The sequence below is a fragment of the Phocoena sinus genome, chromosome 4 (assembly GCF_008692025.1).
Source record: "Phocoena sinus isolate mPhoSin1 chromosome 4, mPhoSin1.pri, whole genome shotgun sequence".
NCBI classification, from domain to species: Eukaryota; Metazoa; Chordata; class Mammalia; order Artiodactyla; family Phocoenidae; genus Phocoena; species Phocoena sinus.
The window spans coordinates 19,168,495-19,189,775 of NC_045766.1; the positions used below are offsets into that span (position 1 = coordinate 19,168,495).

Below are 21,281 nucleotides of genomic sequence, written 5' to 3' on the forward strand. Positions count from 1 at the left end.
TCTGAGTGTGAGTACCCAAGAGAGATCGTAGTTAGGAGTCTCCTGAAGTATTCAAGTCTGCAAAAGACAGGGTGCTGAGATCAGAGGTGCTGTAGAGACAAGAAAGTTCTGAGGGGAGAGACCCTTCACCACCCCTTAAACGCTCTTCAAGAATTCCTCCTCTTGGGGCTTCCCTGGTGGCTCAGTGGTTGAGAGTCCACCTGCCGATGCAGGGGACATGGGTTCGTGCCCCGATCCGGGAAGATCCCACATGCCGCGGAGCCTGCGCGTCGGGAGCCTGTGCTCCGCAACGGGAGAGGCCACAGCAGTGAGAGCCCCGCATACCGCAAAAGAAAAAAAAAAAAAAAGAATTCCTCCTCTTGGAATGGAAGAAAACATGACCAGAGTCTATACTTTTACCCTCTGTGTCACACTCTGTACATACTATTCGTCTCTACAGGGATGGCCACCTCTGACCATCCTAGAGTGAATCCTTTCTCCAGGATTCACTGTTTCTAGCCCTCTATATCACCATGCTCTGAACTTAAATTCCTACAATTCCCTGATGAAATAATCCCTTATGCTGGAGACATCTTTTTTTTTTTTTTTGCGGTACGCGGGCCTCTCACTGTTGTGGCCCCGGACCGGGGCACAAACCCGTGTCCCCTGCATCGGCAGGCGGACTCTCAACCGCTGCGCCACGAGGGAAGCCCTGGAGACATCTTTTATTTCTTTATTCTCATGCTTCCCAGTTCCTTATTTCTATCTCATACCCCTACTTTCTGTTGTGTTTCAATAGGGCAAGTTTAAGGTAGGCATGAAAATACAGAGGCTATGCGTTCATCAGGAGACAGTTTGGGAATTACTTTTCTATAGTTCCTGGGATTTATTATAGGATTTTTAACATAGTATATATTTTGTCATAAAAGGAAAAGTCACCTGCAAACTTAAATTTTTAACACAGGATCTGAAGTTATGGTAATATTCAGCTTTCTGACATAAATGTTGGCTACATGGGTGTGTTCATTTCACAGTTCATTGAGCTGTACACTTATATGTATGGAAGAAACTTGCCCAAGGTCATCATGGAGAGTTGGACCCAAAGTCTAACTGCAGGGCCCACGCTCCTTATCCTCTGTGTTCCTGAGTTGAGTAGTTCATCAGGCTTCAGAAGAACAGTCCAGGAAGCAAGAGTGGTAGGACTTGGGAGCTGTGTTGGAATTTGTGAGCAAAAAAGGTGATAGATTTGACAAAGTGCTTTTAAGATGGATGTTTTAGGTGATTTCTACTGAAATTCAGTAATAAACAACTATGTTTTTTGCTTAACAAAAATTTAACACAGAAAAACTATGATCTTGTAGGCATCACTGAAATTAGGGTGAATGAGATTTGTTTCTGGAACACAACAATAAAGAAGAGGCAGTGTTCAAAATAAACTGTTCTACCTGGAGAGCATAGAAATTTGTTTACAAAGACAGCTCACCTAGATAGAATTCCACGAACTTGAAAGGCGAAGCAAGGTAGAAAGGTGAGGCAAGATTTGGATGAAGGCAAAAGAAAAGGCCAACACCAAAGGTGTTTTGGCAGGATACAATGATACCCTCTCACAGATTTGGGTGATGGTCCAGAAGTAGGCGACTCTGGGGAGGCTTAAACTGTCTGGTTTTTAGCTAGAAGTTTAATTCTTCTCAAAAGTATCAAAAGATACATTCTTTTCTTCCTTTTTTATTGAGATATATTGATATACAATAAGATACATGTATTTAAAGCATACAGTGTGATAAGTTTACATATATTAATACCATGAGACAATCACCATGATCAAGATGGCGAGCATATCTATCACTGTCCTTAGATCAGGAACAAGACAAGTATTCCATTGTTACCACTCCTATTCAACATCATACTGAAACTGCTATCGAGTACAGTGAGGCAAGAAAAAGAAATAAAAGGCATACAGATTGAAAAGGAAGAAATAAAACTCTTCCCAGACAACATGAAAGTCTGTGTAGAAAATGTCATGGAGTCAAGCTAAAACTAGTCAGTGAGTTAACCAAGGGCACAAGAAGAATCAATTGTATTTTTATATACTAGCATGAACAAGTAGAAATTAAAAATTTAAAAACACTATCGTTTACAATAGCTCAGAAAAAAATGAAACTATGTATAAGTCTCACAAATTATGTGCAGAATCTGTTTGCTGAAAACTATAAAACACTGATAAAGAAAGCAATCTACGATCTAAATAGATATATACCATATTAAAATGTCATTATATATTACCCTTTACATATGTTGTTGGATTCAATTTACTGAAATTTGGTGAGGAATGTTTCACATCTATATTCATGATATTGGTGAATAGCTTTCTTGTAATGTCTTTGTCTGGTTTTTGATATTGGAGTAATGCTTGCCTCGGGGAATGAGGTGGAAGTGTTCTCTCTTCAATTTTCTGCAAGAAAATTTGTGAAGAATTGGTCTTCTTTCTTTCTCAAATTATGGTGGTATGTACCAGTGAAGCCATCTAGACCTGGTGTTTCTTTTGTGGAAAGGTGTTTAGCTACAAATTCAATTTCTTTTATAGAAATAGAACTATTCAGTTTATCTGTTTCTTCTTGAGTGAGCTTTGACATTATGTCTTTCAAGAAATTTGTCCATTTCATCTATGTTTTCAAATTTATTAACATAAAATTGTTCAAAATATTCTCTTGTGTTTTTAAAGTCTGTAGTATTCTTTGCAGTGAACTGTCTTTTGTACTTTATATTGGTAATTCCTTTTTTCTGGATTCAGTCTGTCTAGAGGTTTATCAATTTTATTGATCTTCTCCAAGAAGCAGCTTCAGTTTCATTGATTTTTTTCCCCCCTTTTATTTTTCTATTATCTATTTCAGGGGTTGGCAAACTTTCTACAAAGGGCAAGACAGGTATTTTAAGTTTTGCAGGCTATACAGTCTCTGTAGCAACTTCTCAACTGTGCTTTTTTTTTTTTTAACATCTTTATTGGAGTATAATTGCTTTACAATGGTGTGTTAGTTTCTGCTTTATAACAAAGTGAATCAGTTATACATATATCCCCATGTCTCTCCCCTCTTGCATCTCCCTCCCTCCCACACTCCCTATCCCACCCCTCTAGGTGGTCACAAAGCACCGAGCTGATCTCCCTGTGCTATGCGGCTGCTTCCCACCAGCTAGCTATTTTACGTTTGGTAGTGTGTATATGTCCATGCCACTCTCTCACTTTGTCACAGCTTACCCTTCCCCCTCCCCATATCCTCAAGTCCATTCTCTAGTAGGTCTGTGTCTTTATTCCCGTCTTACCCCTAGGTTCTTCATGACCCTTTTTTTTTTTTCTTAGATTCCATATATATGTGTTAGCATAAAGTATTTGTTTTTCTCTTTCTGACTTATTTCACTCTATATGACAGACTTTAGGTCCATCCACCTCACTACAAATAACTCAGTTTCAGTTTTTTTATGGCTGAGTAATATTCCATTTTATATATGTGCCACATCTTCTTTATCCATTCATCTGTGCTCTTCTAACCTGAAAGCAGCCATGTAGACATGGCTGTCTTCCAGTAAAACTTTATTTACCAAAACAGGCATTGGGTTGGGTTGTATTTTGTCCACAGGCCATAATTTGCCAATCATTACCTCTATATCATTGATTCCAGTTGTTCATATGAGTGTGTGTGTGTGTTACTTTTATCTCTGCTCCCTAGCTCATGTGTTAAATTGGCTTGGCCCATGAACTAAATCAGTCTCTTTAAGATTTGGTTTCTTGTCTCCTGAGAATATTTACAGAAGGAGTACGTGGGCTTCAAAGCAGAACTCTAGGTCACTCTGCCATGCTGGACAAGCCTGAGGATGCATAGGTGTATTCTAACACTCCAAGAAGGGGAATCACTTGCCTATCTTGCTGGCCTAGGCTATTCTGAGGACTATTTCCTGAAATCCTCCCTTATACCCACTGTCTTAGTAGGTAAGAGAGGGGTAGTTCTTCCCTAGGTGAGTTTAAATTCTTTTCTGTGGTTAGAGTCCAAATCTGTTTTTACCCCTTGCTTTCCTCTCAGTCCTGAAAAATTCAAGGGTGTTGTGCATGTCAAGACTTCTGACAGGCTCACCATGTACCGGATCACTGTGAAATCTGATGTCTTCCTCAGATCATCTCTCTCCCACTTCTGGGGCATATCAAGGTCTCCTCTTCATGATTTAAGTACCCTGGAATGAATAGTCCCCCAGTGCCTTGGATCATAAATTGCATTTTCTGTTTCCTGTATCCTAGAGGCAGCCTTTTTTGGTTCAAACCTCAGGACTCACTCCTTAACAATCTAGTTACTGCAGTGCTGTAATCTAGGAAAAATAAGATCACACACCCTTTAAGATATCTGAGGGTTTGGGCCATAGTAAGAAAACATTCTCCTCAGTTAGCTATAACCTGCAAGCTTAATTAGCTTAAGTCTAGCAAAGAGAAAGGTTAAAATTGGAGAAAATTATTTGAATCCAGGCACCATCTCCACCTCTCGTCACTTTCTTTGAGTAATTCCTTACTCTGCTCCTGGACTCAGTGTCACTTCCTCCAAGGATCCTTCCCTGACCCTTGCATTATCACACAAATGCACTTAGTACTTTCTCAGTTCTGTTTTTTTTTTTTTTTTAACATCTTTATTAGAGGATAATTGCTTTACAATGGTGTGTTAGTTTCTGCTTTATAACAAAGTGAATCAGTTATACATATACATATGTTCCCATATCTCTTCCCTATTGCGTCTCCCTCCCTCCCACCCTCCCTATCCCACCCCTCCAGGTGGTCACAAAGCACCGAGCTGATCTCCCTGTGCTATGCGGCTGCTTCCCACTAGCTATCTAGTTTACGTTTGGTAGTGTATATATGCCCATGCCTCTCTCTCGCTTTGTCACAGCTCACCCTTCCCCCTCCCCATATCCTCAAGTCCGTTCTCTAGTAGGTCTGTGTCTTTATTCCTGTCTTACCATTAGGTTCTTCGTGACATTTTTTTTTCTTAAATTCCATATATATGTGTTAGCATACGGTATTTGTCTTTCTCTTTCTGACTTACTTCACTCTGTATGACAGACTCTAGGTCCATCCACCTCATTACAGATAGATCAATTTTGTTTCTTTTTATGGCTGAGTAATATTCCATTGTATATATGTGCCACATCTTCTTTATCCATTCATCCGATGATGGACACTTAGGTTGTTTCCATCTCCGGGCTGTTGTAAATAGAGCTGCAGTAAACATTTTGGTACATGACTCTTTTTGAATTATGGTTTTCTCAGGGTATATGCCCAGTAGTGGGATTGCTGGGTCATATGGTAGTTCTATTTGTAGTTTTTTAAGGAACCTCCATACTGTTCTCCATAATGGCTGTACCAATTCACATTCCCACCAGCAGTGCAAGAGTGTTCCCTTTTCTCCACACCCTCTCCAGCATTTATTGTTTCTAGATTTTTTGATGATGGCCATTCTGACTGGTGTGAGATGATATCTCATTGTAGTTTTGATTTGCATTTCTCTAATGATTAATGATGTTGAGCATTCTTTCATGTGTTTGTTGGCAGTCTGTATATCTTCTTTGGAGAAATGTCTATTTAGGTCTTTTGCCCATTTTTGGATTGGGTTTGTTTTTTTGTTACTGAGCTGCTTATAAATTTTGGAGATTAATCCTTTGTCCTCAGTTGTGTTTTTACCTCAGTTGCACCACAGTGAAAGGTAATTGTGTGCTGGCTTTGGAGTTAGGGAGAGTGTCTTATTCCTTTCTCAGCCCGTTGCCCAGTGGAGTGGGCGGAGTGCATGCACATTATAGGTGCTCGGCCAACGTTTGTTGAACTGCTAGGGCTGTCACTGGCTCAGTGTCCCTGTCACCATCCATTCACTTTTACCTTAATCCTTGCCTCTTGCTGGTCTGGCTGTGAGAATGTAACAGCCAACGAGAACAGTCTTTTCCTCCAGTACCAGCGTGCTGATTGTCCTCATGATGCGACTGTCCTGCCAGCTGGCACCGGCTCCCTCTAGCCTTCACATAAGGCCAGCCTGGACTAAGCTTCTCCACACATTTTGCTTCCCTTTCTGTTCCTCCAGTAGGGTTCAAAAAAGTCAAGAGGTCCTCATTGCATGTGGCTAGTGGACGGGGATCCAGAAGGTCATGAGCTTGGAAGCAAGTGGTATTTGGAAGGGGAGGTAGGGGGGAGTTACACCACCTTTGAAGTTTCTACCAAAGAGAATACCTCTTTGAAGAAACCTTGTGGGTTAGTAGCAAGAGCTTCTCTTAAAAATGAAATTTTCAAGAAAATATTAATAAATTACATTTTCCCTATGATTTATGTGATAGCATGAACTATGGCTGCCTTTGCCTAGCAGTGATGGTTTATGCCCAGAAAGAAGCCACTGAAACATTTGGGCTCTCTTTTAGCTAAGGCAGACTTTCCTTAAGTGTGGTTACTTTTGTTGGCAATGACGTTATGAGATAAGAAATCAGGGCATTCAGAGTGGAACCTGTGAGAATCCATGTACTTCAGATGGGGAATTGCCTAAGTTCTTGAGATAGCTTGAGTCTGAGGACTTCAGAGCTTTCCTGATCGCTGGCCCTTTGTTCTTTTCCAGACACTGTGCATCCTAGCCAACATAGCAGATGGGACAACGGCAAAAGAACTTATTATGACCAATGATGACATCCTGCAGAAAATCAAGTATTACATGGTAGGCCTTTGTCCCCTTCATGGCTCCACACTAGCTGCACATGAGAAGGCAAGCACTGTAGCACTGTTAGCTCAAAAGGAATTGTGCAGAGATTAAACAAAGAGTAGACTCCTCCGTAACCGATTCCAGAAACTCTCTTCCATCCTGAAGGGAAAAACGACACCAGGCTCTTGAAGCTTGTGCCATTCCCCACCCTATCGTCTGAGTGCCTTCCTCTTACACAGTGACAGCTTGGGCTCTTGGCCTTCTCTCAGTGCCCCCAAAGCTTCCCTCTCAAAGCTTCAGTCCTATACGGATGAACCCTCTAGCCTCTGGTATCTCTGGCTCTTGTTCTTTGATCATCTGCTTTCAGTCACAATCTGCTACCTACTTGCAAACACCTCAGCCACCTACTGCCATGGCCATACCCGGGATCTTGTCATCACCAGAATCTGCCCATTGCCAAAATCTGGAAATCAAACATCCCTCCTCTTTTCATTCTGTCGGCGTCTCCTAGCAAAACCCTAATTGTGGATGAACCTGTCTTCTCTTTGCCTCCTCGTCAGAGTTAACAACTGCAGAGAAAGGCACAGAACCGGGCTGACTGGTTTCATGTTAAATTCACACTTACAAAATCCACATGGGCACTCAGCACTGCCTGGTACCCTCCTGTGATTCTCCAGCAAGCTGGTGCCTCCATTTTCCGGAAGAACAGGTTCTTACTTTCTCCTCATTCTTTAAACCTCACCTCTTATCTCCCTCATCACTCTTAGTGGTGACCTCACCTTTTGTTTTACTAAGAGAATAGAAGCCAAAATCCTTCAGCAGTTCCCTATTACACCTTAAATAAAATCCATCCCCCCACTTTTTTTTTTTTTTTTTTGTGGTACTCGGGCCTCTCACTGTTGTGGCCTCTCCCGTTGCGGAGCACAGGCTCCGGACGCGCAGGCTCAGCGGCCATGGCTCACGGGCCCAGCCGCTCCATGGCATGTGGGATCTTCCCGGACCGGGGCACGAACCCGTGTCCCCTGCATCGGCAGGTGGACTCTCAACCACTGCGCCACCAGGGAAGCTCCCATCCCCCCTTTTGATGGCCTGTGGAGTCCTATATGACCTGACTCATCTGTATCCCCCAACTTCTCTGATTCCCCTCTTCCCTTTGTTCACTACACTGACCTCTTTCCACTCCTGGTAGAGGCCGTGCATGTTCTTTTCTGCCTCAGGACCTTCACACATGCTGGCTCCTCTGCCTGGAATACTATTCTCCCCATGGGATGCCTTCTCGCCTCTCAGATCTTAGCTCTGCTAACACTTCCTTGTGGGCTCTCATCTGCGTGGGTTATTCTTTGTTACGGCATAATTGAGTGAAGTACTCCCTTCAGAGCACTTAGCTCAATTATCGCAACATATAGTTGTTTGTTTGTGTACCTACCGACTGTAAGCTCCCTGAGGGTAAGGACTGTATCAGTTCTGTGCACAATTGTATATCCATCACCCTGTACAGTGCCTGGCCTTTAGTATATGCTTAGTAAGTATTTGTTGAATGAAATCCATACTGCTTCAACTGGGAACTCCCCTATCTTTCCAATACCAGATCCACATAATATCTCTGTAATCTTCTGAAAGCTTCTCTGGACTTCCCATACCCATTGAGGTACACCTGTCTCTCTGCTGCTGTTCAGAGCCAGACTTAAGAGCGTCTTCTGCACGTGCTGTCTCCTTCCTCACCACTAAATTCACTCTTTAGCCCACTTCATCTGGCCTCCAGCCCCATTGCTCAACTGAAACTGTTCTGGTTAAGGTCACCATCCTATTATGCCAAGTCCAAAGGATGGTTTTCTCTCCTCACTTATAGTGAATTTCAGCACAGCTGTTTCCTCCTGAAAACATTCTTTTCTCTTGGCCTCCATTCCATTATGCCTCCCTGCTTAGCCCTGGACCTTTATCTTTGCTCTTGCACATGTACTATTGAGATTGATGGTTCATACCCTTCGTTGCATGGTGGAGGAATCTTTCAAAGACTGTTGCCTTGCCCCTTTCCTCCTGAGATTCTGATTTAATAGTTCTGGGGTGTAGCCTGGGCATCAGTGTTTTTTTTTTTACAGTTCCCCAGGTGGTTCTTAGGTATAGCCAGAGCTGAGAACCACTGGTTTAGGGAATCTCATCCACTCCCATGGCTTTTGCTGTCATCCCTATTCTTTGTTTGGTTTCTGGGCTCCAGTTCAGTAGTCAGTTTTGATAAATAGATTAGGCATTATCTTATTTACACTGTCATGGTATCAAGCAGTACAAAACACAACCACAATAATGGTTACTGGCCTTCAAAAGCCATGACAGCAAGCTTCCCTGATGGTGTCTACAGCTTTACAAATGCTGGTTCTTTTCTTAGTGGGCAGGAGGGCGTAGGGGAGCAAGGTCCGAGGGTCACACCGAGGGTATTCTCCAGCCTAGACCTCTCTTCTGAACTCTGGACTCGTATATCTTCCTGCTTACTCAGCATCTCTCCGTGGCTGTCTGAAGCCTCTTGAGGTTGGTGTTTAAAAATCGATTCTTAAGTATCTCCCCTAAACCTAAATTTCTCCCCTCCTGACCTTTTCCATCTGAGTAGAGTGGCTCTGCCATCTACCCATTACTCACACCAAGGAGTCAGTCTTTATTTCTCCAGCTCCTTCGTCTCGTAATCCAGTTTATCAGTAGGTCCTGTTAGCCCCGGCCCCTAGCCGCTCTGGATGCTGTTGACTTCTTTCTGTCGCCGCTGCTCTCACCCTAGTTCAAGCCATAGCCTCTCATACCTGACTGACCATAACAGCCTCCCAGACACCTCAGCACTGTCACTCCAGTCGCTTCAGCCTGGGTGACCTTCTAAAAGCGTAAATCAGGTGTTGTCCCTCCACTGCTTAAATCCTTCAGGGCTTCCTGTCAACTCAGAATGAAATCAGTCCTTACTCTGGCCCGCAAGGGCCTACAGTTTAGCCATGCCTACATCTCTGAACTAATGTTACTCTACTTTTCCTTCTCAGTATGCATAAGCTCTACAGTTTCTTCTTACCTCAAACCTTTTCACAGACTTTTCCCTCTTCTTGGTACCTCTTGCTCTTTGTACACCTGGCACCTTCCTGTTCTTCCTATTTTTTATTCTTCCTCTGTATAAATATTGCCTCCTTCAAAGAGATCTTTTCTGTCCATTTCACTTAAAATTAGGTTCCCAGCCCTCCACCCTCCAGTTTTCCCTATCACAGCAATTTGTTTCCTCAAAAAATGTTTATTGAAGGATGGATGAACTTATATGTAGTAAATACTTACTGTTGTATTATAAATAAGTTCATTTATTCAATACTCATTGCTGGCCTGATGCTGGGAGCAGATGACACATTTTATTCTGTTTTGTCTTAGTGGAGCCCCAACTGGACAGCTCTTTAAAAGTCTTGGCAGGTAGGAGGGAAAAAGAATCACCAACCATAGAATTCTAATGAAGGAAGGCATGTGCTTTTCTTTGTCTCTGCTTAGTTCATATATAGTTCTACATGGCAAGACGAGTCTGTCTCAGCCTTCAAGAAACTGTTGGGCATATATCGTGTCATGGTATTTCACAGATATGCATAAGTTATTTAAGTGTAGTGGGGACTTTCTGTTTTTAATTGACCAATTAAAAAATCATCTGTAACACAGAGATTGGACTTGTGGTTGCCAAGAGGGAGGGGGAGGGGGAGGGATGGACTGGGAGTTTGGGGTTGGTAGATGCAAACTATTACATTTAGAATGGATAAACAACAAGGTCCTACTGTATAGCACAGGGAACGATATCCAGTCTCCTGGGACAAACCATAGTGGAAAAGAATATAAAAAAAAGAATATATATACATGTATAACTGAGTCACATTGCTGTACGGCAGAGATTGGCACCGCATTGTAAATCAGCTATACCTCCGTTAAAAAAAAAATCATCTGGAAAGATTGTTTTACCACTGGGTCCTCTTTCATTTAGGAGAAAGCACTGTATATGGACAAATAATAACTTAAGCAAAAATGGTTGTACTTTCAGTACCTAAAGAGAAATAAACCAGAAGTGTGGTTCCGGAAAATAGGAGGCTCCTTAAGAATAGTAGAGACTTAGTCAAGTTTTTTGTGATGTGCCTGTAGAAATAAGAGTACTTTGAATCAGATACTCAGTAGCCAAAGAGATGAATACTAAGTGCACATCCATTCAGTTTATTGGCCCTGAATGTTTCCTACTGTAGAGAAAGCATAGTCAAAAGCATAGACTTGGCATATGCCAGTGTTCCTGTGTGTATGGGTTGAGTGATAAATTGCAGACTGCACCTGTGGCCCTAGAGGTGTTTTGTTTGGCCAGCCAGAGGGTTTCTAAAATTTGAGTGTGAATGTCTTTTGGCAAGGCTTCACTCCCCAGTGTGCTGGATTTCCTACCATTCTCTTGTCTTTAGCCCAACCTGTTCACCCATTAGTACTAATTTTGTGGCCCCTCAAGACATTTGGGTTTGAGGTCCCTACTTCAAACTTTTAGGCTATTGGAATTGCCTGTGGTACGTTACCAAAAATTACCTCAAATGAGATTACCTCTATTTTTGTTTCCTTTTCTGCATCAAATAGGGTCATTCACATGTCAAATTGCAGCTTGCTGCTATGTTTTGTATATCAAACCTCATATGGAATGAAGAGGAAGGTAAGAGATTGGTGAGATTTGTTCTGAAGAAAATTATGGGAAGGAAGGTCTTGCACAGGAAAGGCATCAGGTGCCCCTGCAATCCTGGGTAGAGGCACCACTCACTGGCCCCCAAGCCCCCAACCGTGTCACCTTGGTATGAATGAGAATCCATGGGTCTAGTTAACACTGAGCCCCACCGTGGAGTCAGCACTGTTCCAGATTACTGAACGTGAAGGTGGAGGAGACCGTAGGGAAGTGAGTGGCAGTCCTTGTCCTTGAGAGGGCTGAGGAGGAGGATGGTGAGACGCGCTTGAAGAAGATGAGAGGTGAGGGTGGGCGGGAGGGTCAGCTTTTCACTGTGAGCAGGGGCCGCACATAGAAGGACGACAGGCAGATAAGCTTAATGGAGAAGAGAGTGCATTGGTGAGAAGGGAGAGACACACTGTGCCTGGTGGGGCAGCCAGTCTGTGAGGAGGCCCCTATAGCTCTCCACCTTGACTGTGCATTAGGATCACCCAGGGATTTTTGCACCAGCCAGTTAAATCAGAATCTCTGGGGTGGTCTCCAGACATAAGTGGTTTTTTTAATTCCCCAGGTGATTCCAATGTACAGCTAAGGTAGTGAACACATGCGGGAGAGCAGTGGGTCTCAGTGCTGGGTTGGCTGCATGAGAATCACCTGAGGAACTTTGTAAAACGCAGATGTCTGGGCTCTACCCCTAGAGATTCTGGTTCACTGGGTCTCAAGGAGGTGAATGCATGAGTGAGTCACTGTGGGCTCTTCAGGGGTGGAGGAAAGAATCCAGGAGAATTATCCTCCTTAGCACTGTGTCCAGAAGAAAGTGGAAGGAGGAAGAACTGCATTCAGTGTGCAGGCCGAGAGACCAAGTAACAGCCGGGTATCAGGGAAACAAGCTGCCCTCAAGGAGGTCCTAGTCTAGTTGGAAGATAGAACACAGCAGTGCGGAGTTGGAACTGCCACGTGCTAAGAGGCAGCAGGAAGTGCTGGGAGGTCCGAGGAGGGTGGAAGAGAATGGAAGGGGAAAACAGGACTGGTTTGGGGTAGGAAGAGCCTGGCTAAGTATGTCCAGAAAGAAGTGATGAAGATGGGGCCTGGTGGCAGGGCCTCATGCCAGGCTGAAGAAGCTGACTTGACCCTGTGGTCCATGGAGAAATTAATCCAGCAGCAGAACCCAGATGGACTGCAGGAAGGAGGGTCAAGGGCAGGGAGACCAGTTAGAGCACTGTTGGAGAATCCAAGCATGAGGGGATCTGGCTGCACTGGGGAGAGTGGAGGGCGAGGGGGTGGAAGGGGAGAGGGCAAAGGACACTGGTAAGGCTCCAGATTGTTGGCTGTACATTAAGGAGAGAGCAATTGCCTGGGCCATGTTCCCAGTAACCTGCTAGCTTTCATCTCTCAGGCTCACAAGAACGCCAGGATAAATTACGAGACATGGGCATCGTAGATATTCTGCACAAACTGAGTCAGTCACCAGATTCAAATCTTTGTGACAAGTGAGTATCAAAGTAAAAGGGCCTTGCTTTGGGGTATGTTGCATTCTTTTATGACAGGGTTTGAATTGCTTAGTAAGTCACATAGCCAAACTCAAAATCTTTTAGATTCTTGGATTCCCTTTTTAATCTGTGAGTCAACTGTGTGACATTTGAGTAAGAGATAAACTAATAATTAGCAGATTATTAAAGATTCTCATCTTACTCTGAATTGACATGAGCCCAGGCCACCTTAGTGGGACTCTCGAGAGGATCCAGAGGTCATTCCTTTTCAGTCCCTCGAATAGAAATGCGTGTGGCCTTTTGGAGAGCAGAAATGAAGGCCAATTATAAAAAACATTCATTAGCTCAAAACCTCACTGAGCGCCTGCCTTGTGCCAGCCTGGCCTGGCTGCTGGGGATGCAGCAGTGACCACTAAGGAGTCCCTGTCCTCAGCTCACCTTTTCTGGGGGAGGCGAGAGTCATAGTCAGAGACCCCTCTAAGCTCAGGATAGCCAAGATTGTTTTTCCTGGCTGTGGACCCTTCTTATAACACAGCCTTCGTTTTCCAGCTCACTTTCATTCTCCACACTCGCAAGCAGGACTCAGAGTGCTCCACGGTCTGGCTCTGCCTTCCTTGTGCTGCCCCCTCCCCCGTGCCCACCCTGTGCTCCAGCCACACCTGCCCTCTTACAGTATCACACCTTTCAGGCATTTACACCTTCTGTTCCATCTGATTTGCCATCCCAGTCCCCTCGCCTCTGAATCCCCATTCATTCAACAAATATATATATATATTTTAATACCAACCTTACCAGGCACTGTTTCAGGCATCGGCGATATAAGGGTGAATAAAATTGATGACATCCTTGCCCTCATGTAACTTACATTCTAGTACAGAAGACAGATAATAAGCAAATGAATATGTAATATGATAGCAGATAATGAGAGGTACTACGAAGGTATAAGCAAGGGTGAGGGAATGGAGAGTAAGAAAGCTGCTTGTGGTGTAGATTAGTCCCAGCCTTTCCGAGGATGTGACATTTGATCAAAGACCTGGGTGAAATGAGAGAGTCTTCCAGGCAGATGCTTAGAATAGTATTCCAGACAGGGGACAGTGGGTTCAAGGCCCTGAGGCAGGAATGCTTGAATGTTCAAGAAACAGCAGGGAGACCAGTGGGGCTGGGGAAAAATGAGCGAGGGGGAGAGTGGTAAGAATTGGACACAGGGAGGCAGTGGGAGCAACTGAAGAGCCTTGTAGACTGTGGCAAGGACTTTGGATTTTATCCGGATTTTAATAGGAAGTCAGTCATTAGAGAGTTTTGAGCAGAAGAGACAGTATCTGGTTCAAATTTTTAAAAGATGGCTCTGGTGTCTGTGTAGAGGCTGGTCTGTAGTAGGGCAGGAATGGAAGCAGGGAGACCAGCTAAAGGCCGTTACAGTCGTGTTAGATAAGAGATGAGGGTGGTAGTGCTGGGAATATTGAGAAGTGATTGGATTCAGGATTTAATCTAAAGGTAGAGCCAACAGGTTTGCTCATGGATTTGATGTAGGATGTTAAAGAAGGAGAGGAAAGGGAAATGCCTGTAGTTTTAGCATGAGCAACTGAATAGAGGATTTGCCAAGATGGTGAAGAATAGAAGAGAAGTGGGTGGGGGTAGGGAGAATCAAGGGTTCTTGTTTGGTGTGCTGACTTTTGGATGCTATTAGATATCCAAGGGACTCGGGAGAGTGGGGTTGAAGATATGAATTGGGATGGTATATAAAGCCCTGGAGCTGGCTGAAGTCACTTAGGGAGAATAAACGAGAGGAGAGAAGACAGGAGGGCTAAGGACCATACTCTGGGACACCCCACCGCCACCTTTAGGGGAAGATGAAGAAGGTCCAGCAAAGGAGCAGGAAGAACAACCGGTGAGGCAGGCAGAGACCCGGGCGCACAGGTGTCCTGAAAGCAAGGGCGGAGAACGCCTGGACAATGGCCATCCGTCCTTCAAAACTCAAATCAGGTTGTCACCTCCGTGGAAAAATCTTGCTGGATCCTTCTGCACCCTGGCCCCCAGGCCTTGCTAGGGACCCCTCTGTGCTCCCGTAGGACACAACACATGGTGTTACGGCTATCAGCTTGCTTATCTGCTCCACAGAAGGGAAGAGGCATTTGTTTAATTGTTCCTCAAGTGAATGGCTGGGCCAGATGGAGCACAAAGAGCTGGGCCCCTTCCTCCCTGAAGCTTGCCATCCAGTGTGTTAAGGACAAATCCCCGAATAACTGCAGCCCCCACCCTGCTGCTCAGATGAGTGTTCCATCAAAGGCAAGTCAGGGCCGGCCACATGCTGAAGGTGGGATTTGAGCTGTACTTTGAGGGCAGGAACCTTCACGTCTACCTCCACAGCAGTAGTAACAGCTGCTGGCTTAAATGACAGGCTCTGTCAGCCCGTCTCTTCTGGCCGAGAGCCAGACTATTCCCTGGGTTTCTTTTCTTGTGTTTGTTCAGAAATTAAAATAGTTCTGCTTAAAATCATCTCTGGGATGACCTGGAAAGAGGCCTCACCAGCATGAAGTGGGATAGTTTTAAGCCCTGGCCTGCATTGCTTAGACCAATCTGGTACTGTTTCCCCAATTTCTGTGGCACATACGTTGTCAGCAGTTCTTAAACCCCATTAAAAGGGTCAAGGTCTGAGCTACTCTTCCTCAATCCATTTAAGGAAAGGTGACCTTGCCTACAAAACCATGCATCTGAAAGACTCCTTAGATATTAATAGATAGCAGAAAGATAATGAGGGCACAGTCTCTGAGGTCCGATATAATCAGATGTAGCCAAACCCTTAGAAAGATCCAGAAGGAGTCTGAATTGACGATTTTAAAGAGTAATACAGAATTTCGATCAAGACCCTCATGTGGGCTTTCCCATCATAGTAAAGTCTGTTACCTAAAGACAACATCTTTCAGGTTCTTTGTCTTTAAGGCTTTGTGATCCTTTGACTTCAGACACTTACAGATGAGGAGCTATTGCTAACTAGGCCTCTCCACCCCAGCCTCAGAGGGCCTCAGGTTTGTGAAGTTATGGTCAATAAGAGGTAGCCTGTGGCATTATTCATAAACTTATTTCCTAACACAACGACCTTGTAGAACCCAACTTGCTCATAACTTGGAGTGGTCTGTATGGAGCTCCCTGTTCTGATGAACTGGACTATTTGCAACTATCATCTTTACAGAGTCTTAAATAATTGCAAGAATATCCCTTAGCACACCTCTTTTAAAACTGTGGATTGTATCCATTACTGCAGCAAAGAAACTGCACTTGAGTCCAGCTTATCGCTGCCCAATCTGCTTTGGTATACTTTCATCAGCTAATAGTAACAGAAAAATTTAACGTTTTCTTTCCATAACTTAGAAGGGGAGATCATTGCCAAAACCTGACTTCCAAATTTCCACAATTGCAGCCTTTACCAAATCATGATGGGAGGGTAAAGGAGGCCTTCTGAGTCCCAGCTCAAAGGAAGGCACTTTAATAAGGATCAGGATAGGTTAAGGCATTGCCCACATTGCACCTTTTCCTCTCCAGCTAGCTAACTTTTTCCCTAATCAGTGTAACAACCCACATCCCACATCAGTCAGTGTTATCAGGCATAATGAGAAGAATGGGATAAAATTGTAACCTCCCTTCCTCAGTTCTGAGGCATTTGAACCACCAGACAGCCTCATCCCAGGAGCTCTTTGCCCCTCCCACGCACCTTCTAATCAGCCCCTACCCACCTCTTCCCGAGTCAGTGTTCCTCTTAGCTTCCCAGAACCCTGAGTGTCCTCCCCAGTGTCCTGCAGCACTAGATAAAACGTGCATGGCAATAGGAGAAAGTCAAGAATCCCAGATCCATCACAACTATATGCCATTGACAAAGGAAAATTATAGAATGTCACTGGGTTGCAGCAGCTATAAGGACAAGAGCAGGACCACAGGAAGAGGATGTAGCCAGCATGGGTTTAACGTGTGTGCTGACCACAGATCTCTGCCCTCTACGGTAGGTGTCCCACTTACCTACCGTAAGTAGGTACCCGATTCCCTTGGGGGACCTACCTTTTTAGACTTTCCCAGCTACCATCTTTGAACCATGGGCTTTTTACCTTAATTACACTTCTGAGATGACGGCTAACAGGAGCTTTGTGATTGCAGGGCAAAGATGGCACTGCAGCAGTACCTGGCGTGACGGGAACGCCCTGGGCGCCTGCGAGCATCCCACATCCTTGTTAAAGGAAGTACAGGAACTAGCCTCATTTGATTCCTTCTATTTGCACAAGTCACCTTGGACTGCAGGGAGCTGTTTTGCAAAAGCAATTTGGTAGGCTTAGATCTCAAATTCACCTTGAGAACATTTTTTTGAGGTAGTAATTTCCTCAGAGGACTATTGTGTTTTGTTTTGTTTCTTTCTGAGCTACCTGGACTCTTTATTAGAACAATCAATTATTTTCCTTTGGACCTACAATTTTTTGCCTATGCTGCAGCCACTTTGTGAGTGAGAATGGCTGTGTGCGTGTGTGTGCGTGTGTGTGCGCGTGCGTGCACGTGGGTCAGGATGAACGGACGTGTGTGTGTGAGGGATACCTCAAAGTTTTCTTTTCTTATTTTGTGTGAAAATCTCTTTTCTACAGATTTTCCAGGGTTTAAGCATTGCTTGCTGTATAAAAATCTTTACTGAATTATATACAGTTTGAATGAAATGTTATTTTAAAAACAAAACGATTGTTAAGTGTTCCATAAAGGTTATGTTGGATTTTGGTCAGATGAATATTTGTAAGTAAAAAATATATGCATTTCTGAACCTCAACTTACATAGATTTTCTTTATAAAAAACAAAAAAAGAAAAAAACAAAACGAAAAGGTTGGCTATAGTTGGCCTGAATAACAGGCACGATATATGGTGCTGTGCAAAATAGTAAGCTAGCATCTTATACTGCCGTCAATATCAGCAGGTACAGAGCCTCTTTTCAGCCTAATTCAGTAAGCTCTCAGGCTTCCAAGTCAGATGGACAGGGTGGAGTGGAGTGAGGCGACAAATACACCATAGGTTTTTTGAAACATCAGAGGGAAGTATAACTACTGATAGTGAAAGCCCAGCCATGACTGGTGGGCTATGCTTGGCAGGAACTGGGCACCGAGAGCCTCCCAACTGCCCTAAATCCTGTCACTGGTATAGCAATATATGGCAGGATTTAGAACCAGTCATGGAACCTTAAGCTCCAACTAAAGTAGGTCATCACTTCGTGGAAACAAAGTCCGATCACCTTGTGCTTCCTGAAACAGCATATATCACTGTGAAACTAAAGAACGTCCTACAGACGCATCTGTAGGAAGAAGCAAAGAACAGGATAGTTTAGAAAGCTGTTTTTCTCTTGGCTATACTCAGCAAGTTCTATATACTTGTCACTCAGGACTGCTATTCAGTGTGCTTTGGTAAAATGAGATGGGAATTTTAGTAAGCGACGCGGCTAAGATTTTTTCCTGCATGAAGCCCAAAGCACTGACGTTTGAGAGAAGGGAAGGGGGTCTCCCCAGGAGGACCGCAGATGACCGCCTTTTCCAGCCACTACTGCTTAGCCCTTCGGCAGCCCTCAGCTTGGCACACGCTCCAACTTCTGGGTCCGCTTCAAGGTGAACTCAAGGAGGTTGCTCTTGACTGTTTGAAGGTGCAACCAGCCTCGCTTTTCCCTTTGCCCTGCGAAGTTCAAAGGCATCGCGGCCAGGAAGCGAGGTCTGCGGCCCAGAAGCTTGCCCTGAGTGCGTGCACCCGATGGGTTCCCCAGCCCACCAGCCGCTCCTGACGGGGCACCCTATCACCAACCTGCTCCTTCCCTGGAAGAGTTAAATATGTTTGATTGCAAATGAATGTTTTTAAAGTGTATTTAATGCCGTTTTTTTCTGTTCTCAACACGACCACCCAAGATTCAAACACAGAGATTTCCAAGTTGTTATTTTTTCAGAACATTACCGATTTAAAAATCTGTCACAACAGGAACTTGGGTTTTGTGCAACCATCAGAGCACTAATGTGCAGAAGCCAGTTTAAAGAAAATGGAGCGTATTGAGGGGAGCCTTACTCAGGCCCACTCATTGGCATTTCTAGTACTGGGGAAATATCCTTGGTTGGCATTTGTAACACTAAACACTATAGAGTTGGTATTTTAAGTCCCAGGTAAATATAAATAAACCAATATGAATTGCTGAGACAATCTTGAACCCAGATAGCATTGGAAAGTGGAAAGCCCAATGAAATGACACTTTCACACTTAAACTCTGTGGATAAATCTTGCCTGTGGCTTTAAACAGATGGTCAAAGAAAAAGTGCTTTACTATGATTAACTTTTCTGAGTTGAATGAAGGAAAATGTATTTATTAAAACAAAGCTGTTTGCTGCTTTATGCAGGTGCAGTGTTCAGTCAGCAAGGAAGTGGGAGGAATGGGACGTGGTCTTGTGTTTCCACCCAAGTTCTTAACTAAGCTTCTCGCTCTCTCTAATACTGCATTCTGTTTCTCCTTTTGTGCCCTGATTGTAACCCAAAATTTATGAACTAGAAAAGAATGTCCAATTTAATAAGTTGCATTTTTTTCCTTAAGCACTTTATGCAGAACAATACATGTTCTTCTGGTAGTGTTTGGATAATATGATTTTAACACATGCTAATAAAAGCCAAGAAAAAAGCATGGCAACTTCTAAAAAGGAGTCTGTTTTCCAAATACCTAGAACATTAGGAAACATTAGAAGATGATGTGTACTGGCTTTCGGAACCTGATACTCTTGGTGAATGAGAGGCTGGGAAGTGACTTTGCATTTCAGAGGGGGGGCCAGCGCCCTAGGGCACCTGCAGCTTCCAGGGGCCTCTGCAGCAGTCTGCGGCCCCCTCTTCCCGGTCTTTACAGGCGGCCACTTCCAGCCACCAGGACTCCCCACTCCGTCCTATGCCCCTCCTCCCCTGCCACCACCCACGGGACTCGGGCCCAGAGCTTGTCAAAGGACTGTCTGCACAGACGCCCTGCATTTACTGGGCGCCGCCTCCTCTTCCCCATCTCTGAGGTGTAGGGACGCACCTCCTGTCTCTTGGCCTCACTAGAACCGGAGGGAGAACCAAGGGCGCCTGCCCTAGAGTGTGGGGGGAAGATGGTGAGGCGATTCCCCCGCCACAGGGGAAACTTGGAAGCGAGGCCTGGGAAGGGGGGACTGACCCCAGATCCTGCTGGAGAGCCGACGGGGAGGTTCCGGACACCTTGCCACCTGGCATAGGGGCTGGTGCTTTCCCAGTCCTACTCCTTTGCACTGACCTTCCCTGGTTGCTGGGCAGGGAGGTATGTGTCAGTTCCCAGCATGAGGGAAGTTTTGTTCCATGAGCTGGCCTCAGGGAAAGTGGAGGGAGCCCCCGCCAAGGCCACGTTGGGACCCACCAAGCCACCTTCCTCCCTCTCTCCCTGCAGCCCTGGCTGAGTGGAGGGCCTGAGCTAGTCAAGCCGTGTCCTTCACTTCGTGGGGCTAGGCCTGCCCTTCACCCGGTCAGGCGCTCACACCCAGGAGAAGCCTTAACGCCTAAAATGGCACCCATCCTGCAGGCCCAGGGTCTCTGCCAAGGAGTTCCGTCCTCAGACAGTGAGCAGATATTTCAGCCTTCCTCCAGATGGCTGCCAGCTGGGTGTACCCCCAGCAGTTCATTCAGAGCCACACAGCACTTCTCTTCCTCCCCCTCTGCCCTAGCCCCATTCCTTCCGCCAGGAACCTTCTGGACTCTGAGAAAAGAAGCGCCCTGCCGTGCAATAGAAGGAAGGAGCATGTCATCACACCTGCCACCCCAGCCCTATCACCTAGCGTCCCTCCTGCTTTCCCTGTCCCAGCCCTGCCACTCCCAGACGCTTCCTGGGAAGGCTGAAAGGTCATCACAGACACCAGCACACACCGGCCAGTTTCCCCACCTGCTCTTCTCTGTCCCCTGCTTTCAGAGCCCTTGGTCACTCCATTTATCACCTCTCATCTCTCCAGTGATGGGAGTTTGGCCTCCCAGCTTCCGGGGAGACTAGATAGCTGTCAGCTGGGTGTACCCCAGGCAGCTCATTCAGAGCCACACAGCACCTGTGGTGTGGAAGAGCAGGCGTCGGGCCCCATTGCCAGCTCTGAGGTGAACACAGGCCAACCGAGTTCCCGCCTCAAGGCCACTCACAAAGGGAAGAGCACAGCCCCATGGTGGACTATGTGCCTGGGGACCTGGAACAGTAGATTCAACTCTCCTGACGGATTCTGTCAGGGAGGGCTCCACTGGGTGTTTGTCACAGAGGCCTGTGCGGATGCGCTGAGCACAGTGGGCAGGCATGTTTCCATCTAGAGGTGACACATGGTCATGGGAAGTGCAGCCACCCACCCGCTGTCACAGGCCACCCGGTGTCCCCGCCTTCTGCAGCCTGACTCATCCTGTCG

At 45.2% G+C, this 21,281-nt stretch overlaps 1 protein-coding gene across 7 annotated transcripts in view; it reads left to right on the forward strand.

Annotated features, from left to right (window-relative positions):
* Positions 1–19,544, forward strand: part of ARMC8 (armadillo repeat containing 8) — a 106,527-nt gene extending 86,983 nt beyond the window's left edge. For 5 of the 7 annotated variants that reach the window (XM_032629532.1, XM_032629539.1, XM_032629536.1 and 2 more), the window contains 4 exons: positions 6,606–6,701; positions 11,289–11,361; positions 12,764–12,857; positions 17,004–18,781. In XM_032629532.1, the coding sequence (XP_032485423.1) occupies positions 6,606–6,701; positions 11,289–11,361; positions 12,764–12,857; positions 17,004–17,037 (297 nt within the window). In that variant the 3' untranslated portion in view covers positions 17,038–18,781. Of the gene's footprint in view, positions 1–6,605; positions 6,702–11,288; positions 11,362–12,763; positions 12,858–17,003 lie in introns of all 7 variants that reach the window. The other 2 variants (XM_032629533.1, XM_032629534.1) reach the window with 2 other exon arrangements.
* The last annotated feature ends 1,737 nt before the right edge of the window (positions 19,545–21,281 follow it).